Genomic DNA, 17,579 nt, shown 5'->3' with positions numbered 1-17,579 from the left:
TCTCCCGTCCCACCCCCTTCTCATCTCTCCCGATTTTTCTTTTCCCTCCCGGTTTTCCCGCTCTCTCCTGACAGCACAGCTCTGCTGCTTTATCCGACGGCGATCCCGCAGCCTCAGCCGGCATTCGGCAGGTTCAGCCGCTTCCCAGCCCCCTGCTCCGTTCCAACCTCACAATTACGCTGCTTTAAATTCACTTTTTGCTAAAAAAAAAAAATAAATCCACTCTGAATTCACAGAGATCTGTTATGGAAGGGGGGGGTGAGGACCTCGGGGCCAGGCAGCCCCCTCCCGGGCGAGCCCCCGGGGAACCTCCCCACCGCCTGCCTACGGTAGAGGTGACCCCGGGAGCGAGCCCGTGACGCACGAATTAACATTTAATACTTAAAATTACGTGCTCTGCCGCAGGGCAGGGCGGCAGCCGCCCCGCGCGGTCCCCCCCGGGGACGCTGTTCTCCCACCACTCCTCATCTTGATGCTGAAAAACGAGCGTTGAGCGCAGAGGGGCCCCCACGCCAGGCGGGCGCTGAGGCCCCGGGGTGCTGCGGGCGCCTTTTTCGGCGCGTCGACGAGCGCCCGCCGGAAGGAGAGCGGTTTCGGTGGTTGGCGAGGCAGGGAGGTGCGAGAAGAAAGGGCTGGGCCGGCGCTGGAGTGCTGAGCTGAGCGCGTTTCAACCCTCCCCTCGCGTCAAGTCTCCACCCGCAAGCCGTGCGACGGCAAGCGGGGAAAATAAAAACCACCGCAGGCGACGCTGCTGGTTTTATTCCCCCTCCCGATGAATAAAACAGGAGTTAAGAGGAGGGGACAGCCCTCAGCTCGGCCGCATCCTTCAAACGCTGCTTCCCCCCCGCTAAAGCCGAGCTCCTTCACGGGGGTCTCGGCGTGGGCACTGGCTCTCCAGCCAGGAGTTTTCTCCCCTGTTCGCCGTAAGGGGGGGAAGAACTCGATGGCAGAAGTACTTCAGAGCCAATGCTGCTCGAAAGTAAGGAAAAAACCTGGCTCATTTCATTAAAAAAATAAAATTAAATCAGCCATCCTGCTGTTTTTTTTTCCTTCTGCCTGGGGTAGACAGGAGGGAAAGAGCATCCCTGTGCATGGACCCCTTCCTCCTCCGCCAGGAATCCTCCCCGTGAGAAAAAAAGAGCAGCCCCAGGCACCAAAAACACCCCCCAGATCCTCCAGGCCTCGGATTTTCAGCTTCTCCGTCCATTTTCTGCCCCACACCGGGACATGACGGGGAAGGCAGGGGGGCACGGGCTGGCACCGGAGCAAGGAGCCGGAGGAATTTCTCACGGAGGGGCAAATCCTCCCCACCAAAGGCCACTCACCGCTCGAGACCATCAGCTGACGCAGTAACGGGGGAAGACGGTCTGCGGGTTGTCGCTGTACGTCAGCAAGTAGTCGAAACCGTTCTGCGAAAGGAGGATGCGAGTCAGCCCGAGCCGGCAGAGAAACTCTGCTGGGCTTTGGCGTCCTCGGCCAAAAATCCCTTTTGGGCCACTCGCATCCTACAAGGCGAGCGCTCCCGGCTCTTCAGGGCATCGCCTGAAGCGTCAGGGAGGTGACAGAGACCCACAAAGGTCTGGTGAAAGCACCCAGGGAGGTTTTGTTGGAGGAGGTGTCATTCCCCCAGTCCTCCACTGACCCCAGCACGCTCTCTTCAGGCTCACGATACCCCGCCAAGACCCAGCAACGCTTCTGCCGAGAGCATTCAGCGCTGGAAGGAGAGTGGAGGAGTTCAAGGCATTTTAGGGGGAGCCCAAGGCTTTTTAGGGGGAGCCCGAGTGCTCCAAAGCGGCGTGTCCGGCTCTCCAGGAGCACCACGCTCCTGTGGAAGAGTCTCAAGCTACCGGGGCAGAGCTTTGAATCCTTCCAGAGCCGCACGGGGATGGGTTTCCCCTCACCTTTCGGACAATAACTCATCCCTTTTCCAACTCTGGACTATTAACCCAGCGCCGGTACCAGGGCTGAGGGCCAGAGAAGGTACAGATCCCCTCGGAGCGGCGGCTGGAGCAGGAGGAAGCTCTCTCACGACAAGCTTTCCACTCCGTTTCCCAGCCCGCCCCCACAGCGTACCCTCGTCAAAGGTTTTGTGGGCGGACGGATGACCATCTGGGATTCGTAGGTTCTGACCCGAACGTACTCGGGGTCTTCGGGGACGCTCGGATGCTCCCACCGCCCTGGAGGGAAGAGAAGGGAGCGGCACGAGGTGAGCTACACCGAGCATCTGCTGCTACTCCGGCAGTGGGTGCCAAGGTTTTCACCCCCACAGAAGGCGGCTGTGTTTTGGAGACAGATTCCTGAGGTTCGGACTCGGCTTAAAAAAACACTCATGAATCACAGAATCACAGAATGGCAGGGGTTGGAAGGGACCTCTGTGGTCACCCAGCCCAACCCCCTGCCCAAGCAGGGTCACCCAGAGCAGGCTGCACAGCACCGCGGGCCAGGCGGGGCTGGAATATCTCCAGAGAAGGAGACTCCACAGCCTCCTGGGCAGCCTGGGCCAGGGCTCCGTCACCCTCAGAGGGAAGAAGTTCTTCCTCGGGTTCAGCTGGAGCTTCCTCTGCTTCAGTTTGTGCCCGGTGCCCCTTGTCCTGTCGCTGGGCACCACTGGAAAGAGTCTGGCCCCGTCCTCCTGACCCCCACCCTGAAGATATTTAGAGGCATTTCTAAGGTCCCCTCTCAGCCTTCTCTTCTCCAGGCTGAACAAGCCCAGCTCCCTCAGCCTCTCCTCGTAGGAGAGATGCTCCAGTCCCCTCCTCATCCTCGTAGCCCTGCGCTGGACTCTCTCCAGTAGCTCCTCATCTCTCTTGAACTGGGGAGCCCAGCACTGGACACAGCACTGCAGATGGGGCCTCCCCAGGGCAGAGCAGAGGGGGAGGAGAACCTCCCTGACCTGCTGTCCACACTCCTCTTGATGCACCCCAGGATCCCATCGTCCTTCTTGTCACCCAGGGCACGCTGCTGGCTCATGGTCACCCTGTCGTCCCCCAGCACTCCCAGTCCCTCTCCGCAGAGCTGCTCTACCCAGCTCTCAACTTTTAGAAGTGGGGAGACGGCAGAAAGGCGTCGGGAGGTCCGCCCGGCACCACCTACCGTGAGACGAGCACCATCAGGTTGTTCTCTTTGTCCACGCTGTACCGTCGGACGTAGACGTAGTCTCGCGAGTACATCGGGTACTGCGGGAGAGGAAGAACCGGCGTCAGGGCCGCCTGCCTGGGGTACGGAGGGGAACCGGAGCGGGAGGGAGCAACCACTCACCGGGAAATGAGTGACCCAGTGAATCACCTCCGACCCGGTGGCCAGGTCTCTCTCGATCACGTCCAGTTTGATGACCAGTGAGTCCCACTTCTTCCTATATTCAGTGTCCAGCTGGCAAGAAAGAGAGGCTGAGTCACAACCGAGGCCAGCGGCACCGTTAAACGATGGCGAGCGGCCGTGGAAACCACGCTGTGTCACGCTCAGGCGTTTCACCCACCAGGAAATTCTTAAACACGGTTTGAAAGTCAGCGGAGGGGGAAGCGCAGGAGCCGGCCGGGCAGAGCGCGAGCTGCGCCCGGAGACGCGCTGAGCTGCTGCAGCCCAGCGAGCCCACGCGTGCCGATCCCTCGCTCCCAGCGGGGACGGGCGGCAAAACCCCGTCGGGGCGTGGGATAACTCGCCCTGCTTCTGCTCTGCCTCGGGATCGGCTGCGGATCACGCCAACGGAACGAAGCAAGGAGGATATTCACCGTTTCCCTATCCCACCCCTCTGGCAGAGGCTGTACTTTGTTCCCAACACCCAGCGTGGGCCGGATTCCAAAGGCGCTCACCTGCACGTTGAAGAACTGCCTGGGAGTGACGTCTGTGTACGACCCAAACACTGCGGTAAAGAGAAAACTTTTAGTCCTGGGCATCAGCAAATCTTCACCGCGGGGCAGCAAGATGGAAAGGAAAAGGCATTTCCCGAGGCAGGTGGCAGGGCTGAGACCCCTCCCGAGCGCTACAGGGGGACAGGATCTGCGGAGAGGGAACCGAAGGACGACGATTCCCAGCTTCTTCCCCCCAGTTTCCTACAAATACAGGCCAGGTGGGACGCAGGACGCACGCCCCAACGCTGGAAAAACGAGCTCCACGCAGGGTACGGGGAGCACCGTTACCTCGGTACTGGTACAAGTGGGTGCCCTCGATCGGCCGCCGCCAGAGCTTAAAGTGCTTCTTGTCCATGATCATCTCCCAGGGCTGCGCCCCGGGAGCGGCGACCGCCTCTCGCTCCGCCTTGGGGTCCGCGCGCTGGTACTCGCCCGGGCTGCTGCCCTGTAACAGGCTGGATACGTTCTCCATGTGCTTCATCTCCTGCACGGACCTGCGCGAAGGCGAAATCAAACCCGTCAGTAAGCGAAGCCTCGCCGGAGCCTTTCTGCTACAGCTGGAGCCCCCCGAGCCTGGCAACACCCCCCCAGCACCACCCAGGCTTCACCTAGAGGGTTTTTGGTGTGGGAAAAGCAGCCTGGGTGCTCCCCGGCGTGGAAAACCCACCCCTGCAGCCTTTTTCTTTCATCCTAAGGATCCTGTGCTTATATTTCTTATACAGCGTTGACAAATCGCGCCGGGGTGTGTTTGGGGGGGCCTTCCCACGTCCTCTGGCAGGGTGGAAGCCCAGGCTGGGCTTGAACGCAGCTGCTGGGGAGTCGCTATGGCCGGCGGCCCCCGCAGCACCACGCGACGTCCCCCCGCAGCCACAGGGCTCGCTTTTTGAGGGGGGGAAAGGCCCCGCGGGGCGGCAGCAGTGGTGTCGTGCTGGCTGTTTCAGTGGGAAGCAGCAGGGGCTTGTTCTGCGTGAGGATGGGAGCGCTTCTCCCCCGCCCCGGTGAGAGCTGGCACCCAAACCACCCTCCGTCCTCGCAGACATCAGCCTTTCCACCAAGAAAAAAAAAACCCGTGGCGGTCGCCGTCGGGACACTCGCAAACCCGAGATTTGTGTTCCCGGCTGAATCGAGCAGAAGCCACACAAGCCGAACCAGAAAAGTCAGATGGATTTAAGGGAAAAGCAGGATTTTTTGGATTGCAGGCACGGAGATACGCAGTCGTTCGCCGGATTGAGACCTGGGGTGCACACGGCAGCGGGGAGGGAAAGGAGAGGGGGTCCCCGATGTCTGAGGGGGTGGGTTGGCTCGTGAGAGCCCATCTTGGTCCACAAAGCGACACGAAGCGAATCCCCAGTGCTCTGGGGAACAGTGGCCCCTGCTACGGGAGGGAAGGAGACAGGGGGCAGCGGGGGGGCTGCCCACACGCAGGGCCCCACGGACCGGCAGCCCCCCCCGAGTCGGCATCCTGCACCTACAGAAACCAGACCTGGACGCAGGGCTCGGGTCTCAAAAACACAGCGGGAAGAGAAGCAAGGAAATCGCCCGCCGTCGGGATAAACCCCCCCGAGACGCAGCCCCAGCCCCTCAAAATAAAAACACCAGAGAGGAACAGCGGCTGATCCACGCTTGGAGTCCTCCACGCGAGGGAAGGAGGATCGCTCCCATCTGCAGCGCTTTCAACCCTCCCGGCAGTGCCTGAAGACATTAATTATATTAAAGTAATTAGCACCAGCCAGAACTACAGCACCAATTGGTAACCTGCAAGGCAGGTCCCACCGGTCTGGCTGAATTCATGTTCACAGTCCCCGAGATCGCCAAGCTCCCAGCCTCGCCTGGACCCGTCTGAAAGCCTCCGCAGGACACCTCGGACCCCCACAGCCGCCTTCCCCCGGGTTTGGGGGGAGCAGCTCTGGCGTGTCCCCCACCCCTGTGAACACTCCTGGTGCCCCATGGCCCCCCCCCTTACCTTCCCCCCACAGGGAGAGCCCTGCTCCCTCCGTCCCCCTCTTCCCGCCGCCAGTTTATTTCTCACAGCCTTCGCTCCGTCCCTCCCTGAGCCAACTCCTCTCCCCGCCGCGGCCGAGGTTCGCGAACCGCGACGGGGATGGGGAGGCGGGGGGCCCACGGGAGTGGCAAGCTGGGGGATCGGGACCAGGAGACCTTTCCGAGCTGGAAATACAGGAAACCAATACAGGGTACGGAACCGCACGAGCGGAAAAGCAAACCTCCACCACCAGCGCCTGAAGGGCCAGGGCTTCGCGGGGCTCGCTGCAGGCGCCCAGCCCCGTGCCTTAAACCCCCTCGTTTTCATTTCTAAATGAAGCTCATTGCCAGAGGAAGCGGCTCCCCAGCTCTCGCCTGGCAGGGGCTCCAGCAATCCCTTGCCATTTTTGCCCTCCCCGGTAGCCAGAGCGGGGAGTTTGGTTTTGCTGGGAAAAAAAAAACCTCCCCCAAAGTTAAAGGAGAGAGGGAGGGAGGAGAAGGAGAGCCGGGAGGGGAAGAGAAAGACGATATGGAAGCAGCGAGCTATTTTAAACCCCGGGAGCAGACGCAGCTCCCTGGCTGACACAGCGGCAGGGGCGAGCCGAGCGGGAGGGGAGAGCCCAGCAGGAAGAGTTTCCCCACGGTTTTATCCCATTTCTTTCTTTCCGCCATCATTTCGAACCCGCGGGCGGCAGACTCCCACCTGCCTTGTAAAAAACACAGAGGAGAGGGAGAGGGAGAGGGAGAGGGAGAGGGAGAGGGAGAGGGAGAGGGAGAGGGAGAGGGAGAGGGAGAGGGAGAGGGAGAGGGAGAGGGAGAGGGAGAGGGAGAGGGAGAGGGAGAGGGAGAGGGAGAGGGAGAGGGAGAGGGAGAGGGCTCTCCTGCCGACACCTCCTGTGACTCCCAGCTCGTTACACCGACGAGCAAAGGCTTTGCTGAGGACTTTATCACTCCCACAACTAGACTGCAGCCTAACGAGCCACGACGGAGGGTGAAGGATTACGGGAATCAGGAGAAAGCGACTCCAAAAGAGGGAGAACAAAAGCAAACTCTCCCTCCCCTGGTGAAGGGCACCGGGAGAGGACTGGGCTTGAGGAGCCTTCAAATCCCGGTGAGGAGGCTCAACCCTGCGAGGAGGAACCTTGGAGAAGAAAAGACCGGCTCTGCTTTTAACCCCAAGCCCGAGGAAAACACGAGGCCGCACTTCTCCGCGGTGCCGGGACACGCGAACCCACGCCAGGCAGAGCGGCAGCGCCTTGCGAGGGAACAAAACCGGGATTTGGTCCTTCTCCCAGCGCTGGCCGCGCGTAAAGCCCGGGGAGCTCTCTGAAATGTTTGATCATGTCATAAACCGGGGCGTGAAGGTTGTTCCTCATTAGCGCCAAGATTTAATTAAGCCTTAGGTAAGCTACTTAAACAAACCCCGGGTACTTAACGCCCACAGGACGGTCAGGACCAGAATTTAGGAGAGGGGAAACCCGGCGATGCCCCGTCGCACCCCGAGCTCCTCGTTAAGTTTTAATTACCCTGTCCTGCCTCACCCCCCACTTTGTCACAGCCCACGCGGGATAATTGCGTCTAAACGAAGGCGCGCGCTGCCGCAGCCAGCTCAGGAAGCAAGCGGAAAGGTCTAGGGGGGGGGGGGGGGGGGGGGGGGTAGGGGTCCTCCCGTCACCATCCCGCTGGATCGGGGGCACCGCGCGTGCCCCCCGCCCCGACGCCAGCGCTGTCACTGCTCCGCGCAGCAGCACGACGGGGGGCACCCAGGATCGGGGCGAGGAGGGGGTGGGGGGGGTACCCCTTTCTGCGGGGTGGGTCCCCATGGCAGCCCCCGGCACACCCCTGGCTGGGCATGGAGGTTTGTAAGGGGCCAGCCCGAAGCCACCGTGGGGAGGGTTTGGGGGGGGTACTCTGTTGGGGCAGGATTTGGGGGGTGGCAGATGCACCCCCAGATCCCACGGGGAGGGAGCTGGGTGGGGGGCACCCCAAGGCGCCAGTGAAGTTGCTGTAGGCGCACCATGGGGGGAGAGGGTTTAGGGAACGCAGGGAGCACCCCCTCCCCCCCTCAGCACCCCTAAAAAAGCCCTGGGGGCCCCTCCCGGGACAGCGGCCGGGGGAAGATCTGGGGTAGCACGCCAGCAGATTTAGGGGTGCAGCCAGTGGGTGGGGGAGCCCTCGAGGGGTGCACCCCGGGGGGAAAAATACGGGGCAGGACCTGCAGCGGGCAGGCAGCCCAGCCCTGGGAGACAAATTTGGGGGGGGGAACCCCAGGGATTCAAGGGGGTCCCCGGGAGCTTTAGAAAATGCGGGCAGCCGGTAAGGGGGGTTCAGGGGGTACACGGCAAGGGGAGGGTGGGGGGCACTCCAGGGATTCAGTGGGGCCCCCAGGATCTTTAGAAAATCGGGGTACCCGGCAAAGGAGTCGGGGGGCACCCCAGGGATTCAGGGGGGGCCCTGTGAACTTTAGAAGAGAGGGGTACCCGGCAAGGGCGGGGGGGGGCACCCCAGGGACTCAGGAGGGTCCCCGGGAGCTTTAGAAGATGGGGGAACCCGGCAAGGGGGGGGGACCCCAGGGATTCAGGGGGGTCCCCGGGAGCTTTAGAAAATGGGGGTAGCCGGCAAGGGGGGCTTGGGGGGTACCCGGCAAGGGGGGGGGGCACCCCAGGCCCTACGGACTAGGGGAGTTGGCGGGGTCTGGTGGGTCTGGAGGCCCCGGGGGGAGGGAGGACGGGGGGGTTCCGCCACCCACCGCTGCAGCTCCTCCTCCTCGATGCGCTGCCCGTCCCAGACGAAGACACCGGCCAGGGTCGCCATGAGGCGGCCGGTGACGGAGAAGGCGGGGCGGCCTCGGAGGAACCCCCGCCACCACCCCCACCCCCCGCCACCCCCCCCGCCGCGTCTGCCCCGCTCCGCCGCCCCGTCCCCGCCGCTACCCCGGTACCAGGCCCGCCGGGCCCGCCGCGCCCGCTGCCCCGTCACGCAGCCGCACTGCCTCGCCAACAGGCCCAGCAGGCCCCGCCGGCCCGCGCCGCCCCGCGCCTGGCCGCCGGCAGCGGGGGGGGGGGTGACCCTCGGCGGGGCCCGGGCGGGCGGCGCGGGCGCAGCGGGCGAGGAGGCCGGCGAGCGGCCGCCGGGGCTGCAACATGCCGCCGCTCCCTCAGCGGGCCGCCCCCTGGCGTCGCGCCGCTGGCGTCACTCGCGCCGCGCCGCGCCGCCCATTGGCCGCCGCCCGCCGCGCCCCGCGCCGCCATTGGGCGGAGGGGGGGGAAGCGCCCGCCTACCGCACGCTCGCGGGGGGTGGTGGGAGGGAAGGCAAGGGCGCACAGGGGCGGTGGGCGGAGCCGGGGCGGGGTCTGGCGGGAGGGGAGGAGCAGACAGCGAGAGGGCGGGGCTTGGAGCGGGGACACGCCCCCAGCAGCAGGGTGCGGGCGGGGGCGGTTATTGGGGTGCAACGGGGTGCTGTGGGGTGCAGGGCTTTGGGGGCGGTTACTGGGGGGCAGGGGCGGTTACTGGGGGGCACTGGGGTGTACTGGGAAGCAATGGGGTGCGGGGATTTAGGGGCAGGCAGGGGCGGTTACTGGGGGGCAGGGGCAGTTACTGGGATGGAATGGGGTGTAATGGGGTGCAGGGCTTTAGGGGTGGTTACTGGGGGGCACTGGGGTGTAATGAGAAGCAATGGGGTGCAGAGCTTTAGGGGCAGGCAGGGGTGGTTACTGGGGTGTAATGGGGTGCAATGGGGTGCAGGGCTTTAGGAGCGGTTTCTGGGGTGCACCGGGGTGTAATGGAAAGCAATAGGGTGCGGAGATTTAGGGGTGGTTACTGGGGGGCAGTGGTGATTACTGGGGTGCAATGGGGTGTACTGGGAAGCAATGGGATGCAGGGATTTAGAGGCAGGCAGGGACGGTTACTGGGGGGCAGGGGCAGTTACTGGGATGGAATGGGCTGTAATGGGGTGCAGGGATTTAAGGTCGGTTACTAGCAGCAGGAGTGGTTACTGGGGTGCAATGGGGTGCAGGGCTTTAGGGGCGGTTACTGGGGGGCAGGGGTGGTTACTGGGGAGCACTGGAGTGTAATGAGAAGCAATGGGGTGCAGGGACTTAGGGGCAGGCAGGGGTGGTTACTGGGGCGCAGGGGCGGTTACTGGGGTGCAATGGAGTGCAGGGCTCTAGGGTTGGTTACTGGGGGGCAGGGGCAGTTACTGGGGTGCAGGGCTTTAGGGTTGGTTACTGGGGGGCAGGGGCAGTTAAGGGCGCAGGGGACAAGGCCGGGACGGCTCCTGGGGTGCAGGGGTGCCAGGACGGTGCCATTTCTCGGGGCGCAGCGCAGTGAGGGGCACCCCCTTTCTCCGGAACAAAGCCAAAGCTCCCACACACGGCTCTCCGCACCCCCTTTATTTCCTCCAGGGCAGGGCCAGGGGGGAGCCCCCCGCCCCGCGGCACCCCCCCAGCCCCCAGCGAGCTGGGCAGGAGGGCGATGATGTCACTTGTCTCCTTTTTGGGTTCTTTTTACAGAAATACAGTACGTCTCTGCACAGACTATTTACACCCAAGCCCCTCTCTTGCATATAAAGTCGCCGCCGGGAAACCCGCGCCCCTTCCCCGCCGGCAGGACGTCATCTTCGGCCCGGGACCCGGAGGCGCGGTGGAGGAGGAAGAGGAGCCCGCATCGCCCCGCTGCTCCCTGCGCCCGCCCAGCAAACCCTGGGCAGTTCAAGGGCTGATTTTCCTCCTCCGAGCCCGAGCGTGCCGGGTTCACGCCGCAGCCCGAGCCCTGGCGAGCGGCCGAAGCTCTTGCATAGCGAGTGCTGCTGCGGGGGACAGGGGACAGCCGGCGGCAAGAAAATAAGTAATAAAAGCGTTAGAGGAACGGCTGAGAACCCACAGCGAGCAATTCCTGTCCTCAAACTCCTTCCCTAAGCCCCCGTGCCCTCCGCGGAGCCAGCCCGGAGTTCCTCAGTGCTGCAGCGCTCAGGGCGATGCGGCCCCGCGTGGGTTCTTCTGATCGGGTTTGCTTTAAACAGCCCCAAAAATCCCCACTCCGTCCCCGCCGGCTGCCTCCTCCGCGGCCGGCTGCAGGGCTGGGCGCGGTGGCTCAGCTTTCCCCCGGCTCTCCGGGGAAGCGTTGGCTCCTCGAGGTCCGGGATCTCGCGGGGGTTGCAGAGGGAAACGGGGTGACGAACTCGGAGCGGGACAGGAAAACACCGAGAGGAACAGCGGGGGAGAAAAGCGGGAGAGTCAGCTCGGCGCCGAGGGCGGGAGCTCACATAAAAGCCACGGGCAGAGACGCCGGTTTTCCGGCGCGGGCTCAACCTGCTTCCCGGGAATCGCAGTCCGGCCGTATCTCGGCTAAAAAAAGCCCCAAGATTCGCTCAGCCAGACGCCGACGGGAGCCGGGCACCGCGGCGGGGGGCACAGCTCCCCCCAAACCCACTGCTGGCGGCAGAGGAGCTTCTCCGACACCGAAAAACCTCCGAAAAGGGGGTTTTACAGTGAAGGGCCCTAAAACCAGCACCGTCCTCCTGGAACCTGAAATAAAGTGCAAATACCGGCGCTGGGCAGAGCGGAGCGAGCGGCGGGGCCTTGGCTCTGCCTCCCTCCTGCCCTGCAGCCGCTGCGAGGGCCCGCTCCGCTCCCCCAGCGGGCCTTTCCCCTATATATATACATAAATATATACACGCCGGCGTGCGCCGTGCCTTTCTCGGGGCGTATGTTCCGCCTCGGCGGAGGAGGGAGCGAGTTCGCCGTGCGCCGGGCCGGGGATCCGGTGGGATTTCCTCCTCCTTCCCGGCGCAGGCTGTGGATGAGGTCTCCGACGGGGCAGAGCGGATCCCACCGCCCCTCGTGCCGGGGAGAAGCCGCGATGCCGTCGGTGTTTCGGCCAGCCGAGCCAGCGCAGGGTTAAAAATCACGCCGTGGAGTTCATAAAATAAGGGATGGGAAGAAAACGCCGATCGTCCGCCCCGAGAAGTTCTTTCCTCTGCGCGGGAGGGATCAGAGGAGCAAAGGAGGTGCCGGGAGAGCGAGGTTTGGGGGTGGGAGGAAGCCACGGCCGCGTCCCGGTGCCATCACGGGGTGTACGCCGGCGGCGGCTGGAATTGGTTGATGACTTCGTACTCGGCCGGGTAAGGTTCGTTCTCCTCCATCTCGGACAGGAGCTCCAGGGCTTGCTCCTCTTCCTCGGTGGGGTAGTGACGCAGCAGGTTGGCGGCGGTGGCGAGGATGGAGGCTCCCCCGGCGCCGGCCACCAGGTAGAAGCTGACAGCGAAGGTGACGTAGACTTGGGAACCGTGGTATTTTTTGTGCTGCTGCTGTTGGGCGAGGATCAGCTCCGAGGCCCAGTAGCAGAACCCGATGACGGTGGCACACTGCAGGACTGAGAGAGAGACCGCGAGAGACGCTCAGCAAACAAACAAAAAAAAATCAATCAGCGAGTTTGTTTCACGCCTGATCCACTGCTTGCCGGCGGTTCCTGCGGTGAATGCTCAAAATCCGGCTCAAGAGAGGGGGAAAACGCGGCAGAGAGAGCGAGCAGGAACCCGGCTGAGCGGCAGCACAACCCCACGCTGAAAGGTGGCGAAGGGCTGGGTTTATTTTTCGCGACCTAGAAGGAGCGGCAGGGACGAATCGGTGCTGAGGGCAGGCCGACAGCTCGGACTCCCCCCGATCCCCTCGGGTGCGACGCGCGTCATTGCGCCAGGGATAAAGGACATTAAAGCTCCTTGGACCTGACGAGGCAGATGAGATGACCTTCTTCCTCACAAGGGCGCTACGGGATCTCGTTGAGCAGTAAGAACTGTCAGCAGGCGCTCACCGCTCATCCTCGACCTCTTCCCCCCTCTAAATTTAACTCCGCTGCCCTCCGGACCCAAAACGCCGCGAAGGGGAAGCTTGGCGGGGAGGACGGGCGCCGCAGCTCCCAACCAAAGGTTGAAAAAAAAAAAAGCCTTTGGGGGCTTTTTTCCCCCCCAGACCTTTGGAGATGGGAAAAAACAAAAAAAAAACAACCCAACCCCGGGGTTTTCCTCCGTCGCTGGCGGGGATTTACCTGTGAGGATGTGAGCGAACGCGTAGCGGCGCGTGATCTTCAGCGCCGGGTGCTTGGGGCCGAAGACATCGAGGAGGAAGGCTGAGAGGCTGCAGATGATGCCCAGGAAGCAGAAGGCGGCGATGACCCGGAGCAGCAGCACCGTCTGCGGGTTCATGCAGTAATCTGCGTGGGGAGGAAGCGGGGAGGCTGCTGAGCACCAGAAAATGCCTTTTTTCCACTCAAATCGCTCACCGGGCAGAGCAGTCGGTGTCGCGACACCCCCGGCTCCGCTCGCGCCTGGCGTCCTCCTCTGAGGTTTCACAACGCCGCTCTCGGAGGAAACCCGGAGCACGGCAGGACGCCTTTAATTAGGCTCTAGAAAATGAACCCCCGTTATCCATCCATCCGGCCGCGGTATTTCACTTCCTGAACTGTTCTTGCCAGGGCAATCGGAGCTAAAGAACACGGCGGACACAGCAAAGCTGCCGGGACAACGCGACAGGTCGCACGGGCTCCTTGCTGACCGCGAAGCCGGGGGTGTTACTGGAAAGTCCAGCGAAGCTGGGGGGTGTTACTGGAAAGTCTTTCTGTGTCCCCGGTGAGGAAGAGGCGGACGCGACCCCGCGGCGAAGGAGACCCCCCGCTGCCCCACCCAAATTCAACCGCCTGTGGACCAGGCCCGCAGCGGGCGCTGGGGGCTCGAAGTCACGCCCGCTGCTTCCCAGAGGCTGCTCCGGCAAGGCGGTGGGGGAAGGAAGAAAAAATAACCCTGAGAGATTTTAATAAATAAAGCCAGGCATTAATTTGTTTTGTCACACGACAAGGGGGAACGGCTCTAAACTAAAAGAGGGGGGATTTAGATGAGATATAGGGAAGAAATTCTGCACGCTGGGGGTGGTGAGGCCCTGGCCCAGGGTGCCCAGAGAAGCTGTGGCTGCCCTCTCCCTGGCAGGGTTCAAGGCCAGGTTGGATGGAGCTCTGAGCAACCTGGGCTGGGCGAAGGGGTCCCTGCCCATGGCAGGGGGGTTGGAACCAGATGAGCTTCAAGGTCGCTTCCAACCCACCCCGTCCTGTGACCCTATGACAGCGGGAAGACCGCCGCCCGCCGCCTTCCACCGTCAGAATCGCACGACAGAAGGCTTCACCCACACCGGCTCCTTGCTTGAACCCCCAGAGCGGCCCCCAGCAACGCGCGCACCCCGCCGCGGGGCTCCAGCTGCCCGTCAGCTCGTCCTTCTCCTTCCCAGGCGGCGGCACGGCGGGGCTGAGGCCGGTTCTGCCGCCGGTACCGGCAAGCGCAGGCCTTTACGGTGGAGATTTGGGCCCGACCCCCCCCCCCCGGGTCTGTGTGTGTGTGTGTGGGGGGTCAGCCCCCGGCCTCACCTCGCAGCAGCTCAGGGTCGACGTAGCCCAGGACGTCGGCGACGCCCAGCTCCTGCCGGGCGCAGGTGCCGCCGTGGATGCGGAGCCAGGCGGGCTCGGCCAGCGCCGTGCAAAGCGCCGTGATGGAGAGGGCCCCGGGCAGCGCCGAGGCCAGGCTGCGCTCCGGCTGCTTCGGCAGCCCGCTCCCCGCCGCCGCCGCTCCCCCGCCGCCGCCTCCCCGCCGCCGCCGCCCGCCGGGCAGCCCCGGCCCGCCCGGGGTGTACATCCCGCCCGCCGCCGAGCTCCGCGCCCGCCGAGCTCCTCCGGCCCGCTCCGCTTCCGGGTCTGGCCGCTTCCGCTTCCGGTTGGGGGCCGCTTCCGGCTTCCGGCGCGCAGAGATGCTGGGGGCGCGATGAAGGAGGCGCTGGAGCTGCTGTGCCGCGTCCCCGCGCACCCCGAGTCGCGGTGCTGGTTCCTGGCGTGGAGCCCCGGCGGCGGGCTGCTGGCCTCCTGCGGCGGGGACCGCCTCATCCGCCTCTGGGGCCGCGACGGTGCGCGGCGGGGCGGGGCCGGGGGCTTCGCGTGGGGACGGGGCTTGAGGGAGCAGGAGGGAGTGTCTGCGGTGAGGGGGCGGGGCTACGGGGCAATAAGGGAGGGGCTGGGCGAGGGGGCGGGGCTACAGGTGTGAGGGGGCGGGGCTCCGGGGACAATGAGGGAGGGGCTGGATTGTGGCAGGGTCGGGGGGGAGTGGATTCATGTAGGGGCGGGGCTAGAGGGAACAGGAGGGAGTGTCTATGGTGAGGGGGCGGGGCTACAGGGCAATGAGGGAGGGGCGGGGCTAGAGGGCAGGGTCTGTTGTGAGTGGGCGGGGCTGAGGGTTCAGGGGTGTGGGTGAGGGGGCGTGGCTAAGAGGGCAATGAGGGAGGGGTGGGGCGGGGGGCGGGGGAGTGGCTTCATGTGGGGGCGGGGCTTGAGGGATCAGAAGGGGTGTCTGTGGTGAGAGGGCGGGGCTGAGGGGCAATGAGGGAGGGGCTGGGTGAGGGGGCGGGGATGAGGGGCTGGGAGGGAGGGAGTTGAGGGGGCGGGGCTAAGGGGGAAGTGAGGGAGGGGCTGGATTGGGGCAGGGATGGAGGGAGAGTGAGGGAGGCTTCATGAGGGGGCGGGGCTAGAGGGATGGGGAGGGAGGGGCTGGTGAGGGGGTGGGGCTGCAGGGCAAGGAGGGAGGGGCCTTGATGAGGAGGTGGAGCCAGAGGGGCTGGGAAGGAGGGAGCTGATGGGGGCGGGGCTTCATGGGAAATGAGGGAGGGGCTGGATTGGGGCGGGGCTGGATGGGAAGTGAGGGCGGGGCTTCGTGAAGGGGCGGAGCTAGAGCCTCAGGGAGGGCGTGTCTGTGGTGAGGGCGGGGCTATGGGGCAATGAGAGGTCTCCGTGAGGGGGCGGGGCTACACAGGCAATGAGGGAGGGGTCATGATGAGGAGGCAGGGTGGGTGGGGCTACAGGAGTAATGGGGGCTGTGATGGGGCGGGGCTATGAAGGCTGTGAGGGGGTGGGGCCAGCGGGACAGTGAGGGAGTGTTTGCGGTTGGGGGGGTGGGCCCTGCGGGGGGGCGTGGGCGTGGCCTCCCGCGGGGGGCGGGGCCTGCGGGGGTCCCAGCTCCACGTGCTGTGCGCAGGCGCGGGCTGGTCATGCCGGGCGGTGCTGGGCGAGGGGCACCAGCGCACGGTGCGCAGGGTGGCCTGGTCCCCCTGCGGCTCCCACCTGGCCTCCGCCAGCTTCGACGCCACCACCTGCATCTGGAAGAGGGAAGAGGACGGCTTCGAGGTGAGACCCCCGCCCAGCACCCCCCAAACCCCCCCCAGCACCCCCCGCCGCAGCCCCCCGCCCCGCTCCTGCCGTCCCCTCTCCCTCCCCAGTGCGTCACCACGCTGGAGGGGCACGAGAACGAGGTGAAGTCGGTGGCCTGGGCCCCCTCCGGCAGCCTGCTCGCCACCTGCAGCCGGGACAAGAGTGTCTGGGTCTGGGAAGGTGAGGGGAGAGCGGGGGGTGAACGGGTGGGGCGCTGGGCTGGGCCCCCCCAGCCTCCCCTCAGCCTGACAGCTCGCTGTCTGCAGTGGATGAGGAAGAGGAGTACGAGTGCGTCAGCGTCCTCAACTCCCACACGCAGGACGTCAAGCACGTGGTCTGGCACCCCACCCAGGAGGTGAGAACGGGGGGGACCCGGGCCTGGCGAGCGGCGACGTGGCCCCGTTGGAGCTCCGCCGGCCACGGGCGGAAAGCGCCGGGGGGGGGCTGATTCCTCCGCCCTCCCTCAGCTCCTGGCCTCGGCCAGCTACGACGACACGGTGAAGCTCTACCGCGAGGAGGAGGACGACTGGGTGTGCTGCGCCACGCTGGAGGGCCACGAGTCGACCGTGTGGAGCGTGGCCTTCGACCGCAGCGGCGAGCGCTTGGCCTCCTGCAGCGACGACAAGACGGTGCGCATCTGGCGCCGGTACGAGCCGGGCAACGAGGAAGGTGAGGCTCCCAGGCTGCCCGGCGCGACCCACGTGCAGGGGCGAAGCCCGGGCAGGAGGCCAGGTTGCTCTTTTCCCTTCCAGGTGTGGCCTGCAGTGGCACCGACCCCACCTGGAAGTGCGTCTGCAACCTCTCCGGCTACCACACCAGGACCATCTACGACGTGGCGTGGTGAGCGTGGGGACGGAGCGGCGACGGCGCAGCCCCCCGGCCCCGCTCCGTCCCGCCACCGGCATGGCTGACGCGCCCGGTGCTGCCCTTGCTCCAGGTGCCACCTCACCGGCGCGCTGGCAACGGCCTGCGGCGACGACGCCATCCGCGTCTTCGAGGAGAGCGCGTCCTCCGACCCGCGGCAGCCCACCTTCGGCCTGGCCGCCCACGTCCCCCGGGCGCACTCGCAGGACGTCAACTGCGTGGCCTGGAACCCGAAGGAGCCGGGCTTGCTGGCCTCCTGCAGCGACGACGGCGAGATCGCCTTCTGGAAGTACCAGCGCCCCGAAGCTTGCTGAGGGCTGCGGTCCCTGCCAGCGGGACCCTTCAGCGCTGCCACCGGCACGCGGCCCCGTGCCGGCGCGGCGAGCGGGGCAGGGGAGAGGGTGACCGACCTCTTCTCGCCCACAAGTTGGGACTTTGGCGCGTCCCGGACCACGGGGCGCCTCAGCCGGGATCCGTCCGGCTTTGGGAGACGGCGCAGGGCGTGCTCCCCCCGTCCCTCCTCAATAAATCCCTGTTCTCCTGCGCAAAGCCCCCGGCTCTTGCCTGCGGTGCCGGCACCCTCGGGGCGAGTGGAACGGGGTGCTCCCAGGGAGCTGGTTTTGTGCCTCCCGGCGAGGCGCAGCCCGAGGGGAA

At 65.1% G+C, this 17,579-nt stretch overlaps 3 protein-coding genes across 3 annotated transcripts; 1 reads left to right on the top strand and 2 right to left on the bottom strand.

Moving 5' to 3' along the window:
• Positions 1-1,328: 1,328 nt before the first annotated feature.
• On the bottom strand, positions 1,329-8,973 carry STARD7 (StAR related lipid transfer domain containing 7). The gene is given in 8 exon segments (XM_075444845.1): positions 1,329-1,409; positions 2,074-2,166; positions 3,087-3,176; positions 3,259-3,369; positions 3,810-3,859; positions 4,137-4,342; positions 8,578-8,906; positions 8,908-8,973. Coding segments are annotated over 8 exon segments (1,017 nt in total). The 3' UTR covers positions 1,329-1,337.
• Positions 8,974-10,210: 1,237 nt separating this feature from the next.
• Positions 10,211-14,502, bottom strand: TMEM127 (transmembrane protein 127). Its single transcript, XM_075444783.1, has 3 exons — positions 14,238-14,502; positions 12,873-13,037; positions 10,211-12,200 (listed from the first exon to the last, which is right to left on the bottom strand). The coding sequence occupies exons 1-3, from the start codon at positions 14,500-14,502 to the stop codon at positions 11,893-11,895; spliced, it is 738 nt and encodes a 245-aa protein (XP_075300898.1). The 3' UTR covers positions 10,211-11,892.
• Positions 14,503-14,582: 80 nt separating this feature from the next.
• On the top strand, positions 14,583-17,474 carry CIAO1 (cytosolic iron-sulfur assembly component 1). Its single transcript, XM_075444782.1, has 7 exons — positions 14,583-14,767; positions 15,889-16,037; positions 16,130-16,241; positions 16,328-16,416; positions 16,529-16,730; positions 16,814-16,901; positions 16,999-17,474. The coding sequence occupies exons 1-7, from the start codon at positions 14,629-14,631 to the stop codon at positions 17,237-17,239; spliced, it is 1,020 nt and encodes a 339-aa protein (XP_075300897.1). The 5' UTR covers positions 14,583-14,628; the 3' UTR covers positions 17,240-17,474.
• Positions 17,475-17,579: the final 105 nt, after the last annotated feature.

Source organism: Opisthocomus hoazin, chromosome 28 (assembly GCF_030867145.1).
Source record: "Opisthocomus hoazin isolate bOpiHoa1 chromosome 28, bOpiHoa1.hap1, whole genome shotgun sequence".
Lineage (NCBI taxonomy): Eukaryota > Metazoa > Chordata > Aves > Opisthocomiformes > Opisthocomidae > Opisthocomus > Opisthocomus hoazin.
Note: the sequence above shows the minus strand (reverse complement) of the source record. Positions and strands in the feature narration are given on the sequence as shown.